The sequence below is a fragment of the Bos grunniens genome, chromosome 11, assembly GCF_055505025.1.
Source record: "Bos grunniens cultivar Pamir isolate PY7600 chromosome 11, Bosgru_T2T1.0, whole genome shotgun sequence".
In the NCBI taxonomy this organism is placed as follows: Eukaryota; Metazoa; Chordata; class Mammalia; order Artiodactyla; family Bovidae; genus Bos; species Bos grunniens.
Window position 1 is genome coordinate 101,013,067 of NC_141175.1, and position 11,864 is coordinate 101,024,930.

The 11,864-nt window shown below is 46.8% G+C and overlaps 1 protein-coding gene across 47 annotated transcripts in view; it reads right to left on the bottom strand.

The window, feature by feature from the left end:
- MAP4K4 (mitogen-activated protein kinase kinase kinase kinase 4) overlaps window positions 1-11,576 on the bottom strand; it is a 151,426-nt gene extending 139,850 nt beyond the window's left edge. For all 47 annotated transcript variants that reach the window (XM_086327888.1, XM_086327865.1, XM_086327868.1 and 44 more), the window contains exons 1-2: window positions 11,381-11,576; window positions 10,966-11,031 (exon numbers count right to left, since the gene is read on the bottom strand). In XM_086327888.1, the coding sequence (XP_086184014.1) occupies window positions 10,966-11,031; window positions 11,381-11,437 (123 nt within the window). In that variant the 5' untranslated portion in view covers window positions 11,438-11,576. The remainder of the gene's footprint in view (window positions 1-10,965; window positions 11,032-11,380) is intronic.
- Between the last annotated feature and the right edge of the window lie 288 nt (window positions 11,577-11,864).

Sequence of the window (11,864 nt, forward strand, 5' to 3'; positions counted from 1 at the left end):
AAGAGTCTGAGCTCTGAGCGACTGAACAAAACCAAGAAGGAGCCCGGCACGGTGCCTGGCACACCATGTCCACAGCCAGCAATAGGCTAAGAGACGAGAGAAAGGGCTGCTGCTAGCAAAGCAGGCTCAGATCTCTCACAAACAGCAACAAACCGCACAGACGCTAAGCCCCCAAGTCAGGAAGAATAAAGAGCTGAACATCTACAAGTCTGTTCTGGGAATTAGGAGAAGGAGACACACAGAGAGAAAACAGGTATTCTCACTCACCAGGCTCAAACAGGAAAGGCCCTAAAACAGCAGGCGGGCCCCCCGCAGGTGAATGAATACAGCCAGAAAAGCCTGCACCACCGGAGTGCACAACCTCAACCCCGGGCCGTCCTCACTGCCTGACTCGGGGCCCCAATAAGTCCTATGTCCCTTGGATGCACAGACCTGACCAGGGTAACACTTAGTCTTTGACCTGAGACTTCCCAACTGAATAGTCAGCAAACCACCCCGCAGTTACACAGAGGGTCCCAGAGTCGCTGATGTGGCGTGGGTTCTGACTGCCAACAGTACTCTCTTTTCTTTTTTTGGCCACAACACGCAGCATGCAGGATCTTGGTTCCCCGACCAGGGATCGAATCCTCGCCCCTAGGGTGGAAGCATGGATTCTTAACCAGTGGACCACCGGGGAAGTCCCCATTCACAGCATTCTATTAGGATCTACGTGTGTGTGCTCAGGCATGTCTGACTCTTTGCAACCCTCTCTGGACTGTCAGTATCATAAGCAGGTAAAATTGAAAGCTCTAAGTACAAGAATTTTCCAAAAGTACCCTAGTATTAAATTTAGATTTGACCTGAATGCATTCAAGTCTCTAATAAAAGATAGCATAAGAGTTCTTTAGAATGAAAGATGAAAAAATACCCTAAAAGGTACATTTGAGGATAATCAAATGAGTAACTGTATGCCCCCCAACCCCGTGTGTGTGTGCGCACGCACACGCTTAATCACATCCAAGTCTTCACAACCCCATGAACCATAGCCCACCAGGCTCCTCTGCCCGTGGGATTTTCCAGGCAAGAATGCTGGAAATACTGGAGTGGGTTGTCATTTCCTCCTCCTCCAGGGGATCTTCCCTACCCAGGGATCGAACCCATGACTCCTGCATGTTCTGCATTGGCAGGCTGATTCTTTACCACTGAGCCACCTGGGAAGTCCTGTATTCCCCCACAAAATGCAACAAATCATTTCTTTAACTTCATATACACCCTTCTGACCAAGGATAATAGATTTCGTTATGTTTTTTAAAATCCTGGTGAGTCAATGGTTTCTGTCTGAGATAAAGGAAAACTCCAGTCTTCAGCATCACATGGCAAATGGCTGGCTCTGGACAAGGGAATCCCCCAACACATGTGAAAAGGAAGAACTGGTTTGGTCTAGTTCCCGATACCACTGACCTCACTGATAGTGCACAGTGTGTCTTTACAGTGATAAGAAACTCTTCATGCTTAAAGGAATGACCTAAACTTACAGCGATGACTAACACGGAGGCAGGGAAAGGTAATGGTTTCAAGGGAAGGGGCTGGGTCATCAGAACCAGGAGGTGATGAGTTATGCTGACAAGGAGGCGGGAGACCCGGGCAGACTAACGCCCCCTCTCTTCTTCTGCGGAAGGCTCCAGGTGGAGCTCTTCGGAAAGCGTCTCAGAGGCGAGGCTCAGACAGCCAAAACCTAGGAACAACCGCGACGTCCGTCAGCTGGCAAACCGGTGGACAGAACACAGCCTGTCGGCAGCCTGAATGCCATCCTGCCAAAGGGGCACACCACCACGCTCAGCAGCGGGACGAACCTTGAAACATCGTGCAAAGCGAAAGGAAGCACACACCAGCGACCACATGCAGCATGGTTTTATTTATACACGATGTTCAAAAAGGGCAAATTATAGACAGAAAATAGGTGGGCAGTTGTCTGGGGCCCTGGGATGGAACAGGGGGGTTCACTGTGAAAGGGGAGGGGGGACCTTGCGAGGGCAAGGGACGTGCTGAACACTGACTTGTAACAGTCATTCCACTCAGCACATTACCAAAGATGCCTGAAATGCAGGCATGCGGTGGGTGAACCCCAGAATACATAAAATGTACCTCAATAGAGCTGGTTAAAGGAACAAACCTGTTGAACGAGACTGGTGTAGAGCAACGGCAATAACTTATGAGGCTGGGATGACGTATACACATTACTACACATAAAACAGATAGCCAATATATAGCACAAGAAACGATACTCAATACTTTATCATAATAAATCAGGGGAAATAATCTGAAAAAGAATACATACACACTAATAGAGACCCAAATAAATAAATAAGAAAAATGAAGTCTGGAGGAAAAGGGAAAATAATACAGGAGCTCAAGAAAACCAACCAACCAAAAATATCTACACCCAACACCCTAAGAGAGATAAGAAATAAATCCAAGAAAGAATAGGTGCAGTTTACAAAAAAAAAAAAACTGTGAAAAAGGGCTTCTCATAAATTAAAAATATGACAAGGCTTAAAATTCAATAGAAACATTGAAATGGAAAGTCAAAGGCATTTCATAACAGTAGGACAAAAAAGACTGAAAACTACAAAACAATAGAGGAAAAGATAAGAAAATAAATCAAAGAGGTGACTAATAGGACTTTCAGAAAGAGAAGGCTGGGAATTTGGAGGGCGAAAAAAAGAAAAATTTCCCAGAAGAAAAGGGCAGCTCCTAATGAAAAGAATTAACCAAGCTCTTGGAACAGTGAGTGACAATACACAACAACCACAAAATCTAAGAACATCAGGAATAAAGAGAATATCCTAAAAGCTTCCCCAAAGAAGTTACAACAGGTCACACTCAAATAGAAGAGCAGTGTCTTCAAAATTCCCAAGAGAAAAGTGGATTTCCAGCCAACAGTATTTTCCACCAGCTAATATATAAATCCCATGCAAAGATAGAATGCAAACATTTTCAGCTCTCCAAAGACAAAAGTTTTGCACCTGGAGGATGTGCTTCAGGAAAGTTAAGGCAGTAAACTAAAAACAAAAAAAGGCTGCGGTATCCAGGAAATAGATGGTCGGGGACCAGAGCTAAGACACACCAAAGCTGGGGCACGTATACCTGAACAGCTCCCCTCCAGGGAGAAAAAAGTGAGTCCATAGGCTCCTTGGAAGGAAAGCTATGACAAATCTAGATGGCGTATTAAAAAGCAGAGACATCACTTTGCCAACAAAGGTCCATATCGTCAAGGCTATGGTTTTTCCAGTACTCATGTACAGATGTGAGAGTTGGACCATAAAGAAGGCTGAGCACTGAAAAGTGGATGCTTTCTAATTGTGGTACTAGAGAAGACTCTAGAGAGTCCCTCGGCCAGCAAGGAGATCAAACCAGTCAATCCTAAAGGAAATCAACCCTGAAAATTCATTGGAAGGACAGAAGCTGAAACTCGGATACCTTGGCCACCTGATGTGAAGAGCTGACTCATTGGAAAAGACTCTGATGTTGGGAAAGCTTGATGGCCAAAGGAGAAGTGGGCATCAGAGGATGAAATGGTTGGATGGTATCACCAACTCAACAGAGATGAATCTGAGCAAACTCCAAGAGATAGTGAAGGACAGGGAAGCCTGGCATACTGCAGTCTACAGGGTCGCAAAGAGCTGGACACACAACAAAAAATAAGTTATCTGAAATAATAAGTCATTTGTCATACTTAAGTGTTTTAAAAAAAAAAAACTGTTGATAAAAGCTTAACTCTGCTAGGCATTTGATGTAACTTTTCAAGTGTTTAAAACAGAAAACGGAATCCTATTAGACTACTTGGCTCAGAGATAAGCGGTATAATGCAATTACCATTTTAACCCCAAATTATGATATACTCATATAAGGGAAGCGGGCAGGTATAACAGCTAATTCTTCACAAAAGATCACAACAGTAGTTCAAAAACCATAACTACCATCTCTAGAAGTCAGTTAAGTGTACAAAACTAATAAACCAAGAAAAAGCCATGCAAGCATATAATTTAAAAATATGGCAGTCAATTTCAGATGGATCAACTAAAATCATCTTGGAATAGGACAACTCTAAGTTTCGAAACTGTTTATCTTTGTAGGATCTTAAATAGTAGTACCTTATATACCACAGGGAACTATATTAAATATGCTATAATAAACCATAATGGAAAAGAATGTGCATATAATATGAAAAAGGATGTGTATTATATATTTATAAAACTGAATCACTCTGCTATAACAGCAGAAATTAACACAACATTGTAGAATCAACTATACTCCAATAAACTAAATTTTTAAAAAAAGATTCGGGATGTTATTTTCTGTACCTGATTTTCTGTCTCTTTCCTTGTCTAATTGGTACTGTATCTTATGGCCCAAGCCCCGTGGAGGCTGGAAAGCTGGGGTTGGGTGCATGGGCTGTGTCTGGGTGCAGGCCTGGGGAGACAGAGCCGTCTCAGGATGTCACACGTCTGGCACACAGTGTCCACCCCGTCTTCCCTGTGCTCCTGGAGGGTGAACGCTCTGCCTGCACCGTGCACGGACCCTGACCATCAGGCAGGGCCCAGCTCGGGCTGCAGGGCAGTGAGTGCCCTGAGAGGCAGGACACCAGCCCCATATGGTTAACCTGTCTCCCGAAATTAGCTCCAAGTTCCTCATGATGCTACACAGATGTCAGTTTCTAAGATCCCAGTTTTTAAAAGCTGACAAGTTCTAAAACTTACCATTTGGTCCTTCCTTTTGAAATTCTTACAGAAAACATTGCCGCGCAACTCAGCGCTTGCCAACACATCGCGCACTCCGCTTGTGAACGATGCCAGCTGACGTTTATTACTGAGCCAGGCTCCTAACAGAGTATCATAAAAACCTGAGACCGTTCTTTCAGCTGCCACGCTGGTCACTGGTGACATTAACGTTGCCCTGGTCTCCATTCTCTTCCTCACCATCCCTCCCTAAGTCCGAAATATGTCGTTGTTCAGTTGTGACCAACAAATGTATCCTGATGATTCAATTCTTGTGTTGTCATATTATGAGCCCAAAATATTAATAACTGTAAACAGAATCTTCTAAAAGTACTTGGGAATCTCTACCCCCTGATAATCATGTTCCGATGAAAATCAGGTCCCAAATTAAACGTTCAACACAGCTTTTTAATATGTTAACACTGATAATTCAGAGCGGTATTAAAACCAACCTGAATTCACAAAAAATCTGTTTATACTAAATATTTACAGCAATTATTTGCAAGTACCTTTAAGATGACCTGTGATCCACTAGCTAAATATCTAGCTACTTGTGGGAGAAATAAAGTTTTTAAAATCCTGATTTTCAAACAGTAAGGTGACGACCTAAAATTGTTTCGACCATTAAAACCATCACAAAAAGTTCTAAACAGGCAGTGTTCGATTTTGAGAACCCAGTGCGGATTAAGTTCCTGACTCCACTACCATCAATTCTTGGTCTGCACTCTTGCACATTTTCCTTTATAAGATAGAGAGTGAAGCTCCCAGTGCTGCACTCTGGGCAACAGTCCCGTTTGGTACCCGGGCCTCCTGGGTCTGCGAGCCGTGCACTTGCGAGATAACCTGCATGCACTGCTGTCTGCCAATGTAAGTCATCAGAACAGAGACAGCGGAAAGCACTGCTGCTAACGATGAGAAGCACAGGCACCCTAAAGTCAGCGCGGCCGAGAGACAGAGCACGCCCGACAGCTCTGAGGGCAGGCAGCCCTTCAGCTTGCAAACTTGCATTTTTTGCCCTTTTCTTAACCAATTCTGGATTTATACCTTGCCTCAAGCCGCTATTCATAACAAGATGAAAGTATATATTTACTAAGAAAGAGAAGTAACAAAATAAAAGACCATATATGAAGTGCATGTGTCAAAGCATCCACCTTTAGATTAAAATGCATTTTAGTTTATAGTTTTTTTTTGTTCCCTAGGGATGAAACAACCACCTTATTCCTTGGTTTAGCACACCTGCTCATGGATTCATTACTTCCAAAGTAGGATCTGTTTTTCCAAAAATCATCTTTGCTTTTCCAGGGTCAGTCCACAAAAATCTATGAACACACACACTGTACCAAAAGGGCCCCCGGATAATATTTTTGGATGATGTCAATACACAGAAACAGACATATATCTGAGATCCATTAAGGGGGGGAAAAAGACAAAATACAAGTCTGAAAGCTACAGAAATAAACACTGTATTACAAAGTTTCAAACAATAAGGAGTTTAAAAAAAACTATCATCAGCAGGGTGTCATCTGATGGTTGGCTTTTCTGCAAGGCTTTTGACATTCCTGATTGAGTTTCATTTCAAAACAGTTTTTGGAAGTTCGGGTTGATAATTATTTTCTAAGAGAGCCACTCGCCTGTGTGTGTCCTCTCCGCCTCCCTTCAACTCAGGCCCAGAAACTTACCAGCAGGAAGAACTCTGTGCCTCTGAACAAGTCTGTACATGCCACTCAGAGGCTGATCAACCCTCCTCTTAAGGAAAACATGCAGTTCTACAAAGTTCATTGTGCCCCAGTGAATGTCTCCACCTCAATTAAGAGCAAGAGTCGCTATCCTGACAAGGTAACACTTGCAGAAACCCACCCCAACAACAAAAGTTTAAGTGCCTGCTCCAAAATGTTACACTGATGATTTTTCAAAGCTACACAATTTACATGGCACTTTTACTGCTGAGCAATCGAAAGCAAGTTCAGCACTTTCAAAAATCCCAAGGCTCCTTGTCATCCAGCGGGCAAACAGTGGACCCATGTAAAGGACCACACCAAAGCTTGCAGACACGAAGTGAACTGATCAAGGAAGGAAGCCTAAATACTCATTCCAACTCTCCTCTCTCTGATGCCCTCCCTGCCCAGGCCTGGCCTTCCCCACCTCTCCCCTGGACTGCTGCCCCAGGCCAACCATCTCACCTTCTCCTTCTCCAAATCTCATCTGAGCCAGCCTCCTATTCTCAGAGACCCCCAAACTTCCAGTGGATCCTTGATGCCAAGGAATGAGGGGCGTCCTCAACATCAACAGGAATAAACCCTCCTCCAGATGCCCACCACTCCCTAGCCCTCCTACCACTCCCAGAGGGTCACCTTTGGCCACACATACCCCGCTTTCAATAAAAGAGGGGGACGGTATTAGCACAGCGCCTAACAGGTAGCCAACTCTCAGGTTAACTCTACTCCCCATCCTCAGGCCTGGAGGAGCCTCCTCCTCAACCTTCAAGGCCTCCAGCCCAGGACAGGGTCAAAGTCAAGATGCTCATCCGTCCCTCTAGTGAGGAAGCCCTGACTCCAGGCAAGGGGGCTGCTGGATTCTCAGCTCCCCAACCACCCCCTCACCCCACCCCCATGCCCCAGGCCGGTGCAGGATTTTCCTGTCTTTAGTCAAGACATTTTGGACCACTGGCCACTGAATGCACACAAAAAGCAAAATAAGAGTAGCTACCCCAAGAAAAGAAACACAGCCAGCCAAATTTAAAAATAACAAACTCCAATGACACAAAAATGAACTTCGATCTATCAATCCTGATTTGGATTCTTCCCATTATCACTGCCCGCTTTTGATGACAATAATTAAAATTCACTACATCTACTACATTCACTACTCGACAGGCACAGGAACATGTTACAGACACTTCTTTTATAAATGTATGGTACTCCGAATGAAACCCTGCAAACAGAAATTCACAATGTTTTCCCCTTTTTAATTTATGAGTATCCTTCCCTATGATCACTCAAAAACCTAAAGCAAAAACTAAGTTTCTCTAAATAGAATACAGCCTATGTCTCACATCCTTTATTAAAAATAAAGTTATGTACTGTTCAACTATACCATTTTAGTCAGGAATGGAGAAAATTCTAAACTCCCCAAGAAAGCCATTTTCATAGACCATCTCAAAACTCAGCAAACTCCCTCTCTCAACTCATTCACTTCATGTAAACACAATCTTCTAAAAACAAGCAACCACTAATCACTCAAAGAGTTCACAGAAAAAAAAATAAAAAACAGAAAATATAACAATGAAATAAACTAGGCCTACAGGTTGCTCAGCTTACAGATGTTTCACCTAGAATTGTTCTTTTAATTTCCAAACTCTGACACTAGTCACACTGACGGAAGTTCAGGAAGAGTAAACAAATGCTAGCGTGTCAGTAATCTGATCACAAAACCACTGCATGCAAATCATGCCAGCAGAAACCCTGAACTCGCTTCTAGGCATGCTGAAAATGGTTCTAGAAACAACAACAGAGGGAGGGGGGAAATGGAGATGTTAGCAGTTTCTGCTCTCTCCACCTCCCAGGGTCAGTTGAAAAATATGAAAGACTTTATCATGAGAGTAAGAAAACATATATGAGACGATCAGGAAAATTTAGCGCTCAACATCTGAAACAAACATGGTTACCAAAGCAGAGACGGGGGATACATTAGGGAGTTTGGGGTTAACATATACACACTACTATACATAAAATAGACAGCTAATGAGAACCTAGTACACAGCACAGGTAACGCAAGATTCTGTAATGATCTACAAGGGAAAAGAATCTGGAAAAGAATATATATTTACGTACATACATATATATACACATTACTGAATCATCTTTCTGTATACCTGAAACCAGCGCAGCATTGGGAATCAACCAGATTTCAATTAAAAAAAAAACTGAACATGTGCTAGGAAGGAATTCATTTTTTTTTTTTTTTTGGTGTGAGAAGAGCATGGAGACTACCTAAAAAAAAAAAAGACACCAACTGAAGTATTTATGGGGAAATGGCATCTGAGTTTTGTGTGAAGATAATGGAGGTGGGAGGAAGGACAACAGAAAAAACCAGATCAGTCACGTGCTGGTCACTGCGAGGCCCGTGCTTGCCTCTTCTCCCTCTCTCTCCGGTGTCTGTTTCAAATTCTCCGTAATAATAAAACAACTGCAAGCGAGCAAAAGCTCCCGTCGTGCTCCTGCTTCAGACTGCAGGCCATTGTTGCACAGATTTCCTATAGTTTCCTCAGCTTTGCATAATTTGAGAATTTCTTCTCAATTGTACTTTGTAAGGAGAGAGCCAGAGAGCCTGTTACTGCCCAATCCCAACGGCTTCCCAAACTTGGTGCTTAGCAAATCGATCCCAAAAGCTTGGGGGGGAGAGTGTGGAACCAGAGGGAAGGAGCAGGGGAAACCTTGGGAGTGAACCTGCCCCAGCTGCTCCCGTTAAGAACCCCCAGCTCCTAAACCCATGAAGACACATCCACGGTTCACTCTCTTTTTCTCTTACAGTTTAAAAACAAGAACAGCTTCTGGTCTACTTCCACCAGCCTTCACGTTCGTGCTGACCCTTGAAGACCCAAACAATCCAACTTCTGTGTAACCAGGTCAAAAACAAGCCCTGGCTAACTCACTTGGACGAAGATGGTCACCACTCGGACCTGGCCAAAAAAACTCGGTCAGGAAAAACCGACCAGTGCTTAAACAAACGCTGAGGATGGGGAGGACAGTCTCGGAGCCAGTTAGCAGGCTACTCAGGGAGTTGCAACACGACCGTTTCCAAAACTTTCCAAAAGCTTCCAAATTCAGTTGAGCCCGGCAGGCCGAGCTTAACAGGGCTCTCTTTCAAATTCAAAAACCTGGCCCTGGCCCCAACTGTTAGCCAACAGAACACATGCTGATTCACTTGAGATCACCTAAAAAGACGGACTCCATCCAGTTCAGACCACAGGCCAGTACACGGCCGGGATCGGGGGAAAGTTGGGGCTGTGGATAGATAAACCCTATTCACAAAGCAGAAAAAGGGACAATGGGATCCACACTTAATTTGGCCGAAGAAAATGTCTACAGTCAGCTTCCAACACCCCCCTCCTCCACTTTTCACCAGACAATGACAATTCTTCACAGCGAACCACAAAGCCCTGCTTCATAAGATTTTTTTTTTTCCTATCCCAATCCAACTAGAAAACAGGGAACAGCTATGGAACACCCCCGGTGGGGCACAGATAACTTGGAGAGAGCCTTCAGTAATAAGAAACAAATCAGAACACGGAGAATTTCACATTCTGTTTCAAACATTCAAGGGCCCTGCCTCCATTAGCCAGAGCTCTGGGTAATCTCCAGTGTGCACTGAACAAAACCAGTAACACCCTTAGTCTCATCAGGTGCCTATTACTCAGGGCCCACTCAGAGTCTCCGAATTGTTAGTTTGAAGGGATTGGGGGTTGGGGGCGGGGGAGGGAATCATGTTAAAAAAAAAAGAGAAAAAGACCTGGGGTAGGTGTGAAATCTGGGCACCCTCGCCACTCCTGAGCTCTGTCTCATTTCTGTTTCAATTACACACCTGTCAAACAGGTTATTCCTGGAATTCAGACTGTATAATCCTCACCCTGTAATTCTTCCTGCTCCTGCTACCCAAACACACAGCCCTCCCCTGTTCCCCAAAATATGCGCCCATCGGTAGAACGTATGCTGGTGATAAAGCAGAATCAGGTATCAGCAAACTCCGCTCCCTGGACTCCCGGCGAGCATTCAAACGGGGCAACACGAAGACAATTCTCAAGGAGGCCAAGGCAGTGCTTTGGGATAATCACAGGCGAGGCCTGCCTATTCTGAATTTTAATGAACACACCAACTCCGAAGGCCAGATCTGGGAAAAACGGGGTTGGGGGTGGTGAGGGGACATGTAGGCTGTCTGATGCAAAAAAAAAAAAAACGCTTTCCCATTTTATGGAAGTGCATGCCTGAGAGTGGAGCGTTATTTCCTTATCTGAGAGCCAGGAAATGAGGTCTTTTCAGGCCAGTGTGAATATAAACTCTGCTTAAAAAACAGCGGGACGGCGAGGCGAGCCCCCTCTCCCAACTTCAGCCGCGCGGCGTGGCCTCCGGGCGGCGGCGTGTCCATCCCCCCGCGCCCCCGGACCAGAAGTTTCAACCCGTCCCCGGGAAACAAAGGAGGCGCCCGCACCGACCTTATAGACTTGTCCGTAGGTGCCATTTCCCACCACTTCCACCAGCTCGAAAATCCCCGCCGGATCCTGGAAGAGAAGGAGGGGAGGGGTGAGCGTCGGAAAGCAGCACAACAATGAATAAAGAAGCAGGGTAGCCGGAGAGAAAGGGCGGCGACCCCAGCGGTGGGCTTCGCGCAGTGGGGTCGCCGGAGCCCAAGGGCCGCGATCCGGGGGCCGGGGGTTTCGGGCGGCGGCGGCGCCGGCGAAGGGTCGCGCCCCGGGGGCCCCTGCACCCGTCGACGCGGGCAGACAAAGGGGCCGCCGTGCCCGCGGTTCTTCCCGCGGCGGCGCCCGAGCGCCCGGGCGGCCAGGGCGCGGCCCCGGGTCCCCGCGCGCCCCGCGCCCCGCGCCCGGGTGTTCCCGGGCCGCCACTCACCCGCAGGGAGGACAGGTCGATGTCCACCAGACTTTTGGCAGGGGAGTCGTTCGCCATCTTCCCTTTCTGCCTCCGCGGATCGGCCACGATCAGTAGGTCTCCGGCGTGTTTCTGGGCGTCGGAGGCCCGGCCGGCGGCGCGGGCCCGCGGGCGAGGCCGGGGGCGGCGGGCGGGGCAAGTGCGGGCGGGCGGCGGCGGCGGCGCTCACTCCATGGCCGGGGCGGCCGGCAGGCCCCCGGGCGTCGCCCGCGCCTCAGGCCCGGGCCCCGCGCCCCGCGCGCGCCTGCACTAGCGGCCCGGAGCAGGGGCCGCGGCGCCGCCGAGTGTGGAGCCCGGAGCGCGAGGCCGCCAGACAAAGATGAGCGGGGGGCGGGGGCGGCGGCGGCGCGGGAGGAGGAGACACGGGACACCGAAATCGCACTCGGAGGAGAGCGAACAGCTCCCCCTTTCCTCCTCTGGCAGGAAAAGCGGGCGGAAGCGCGCT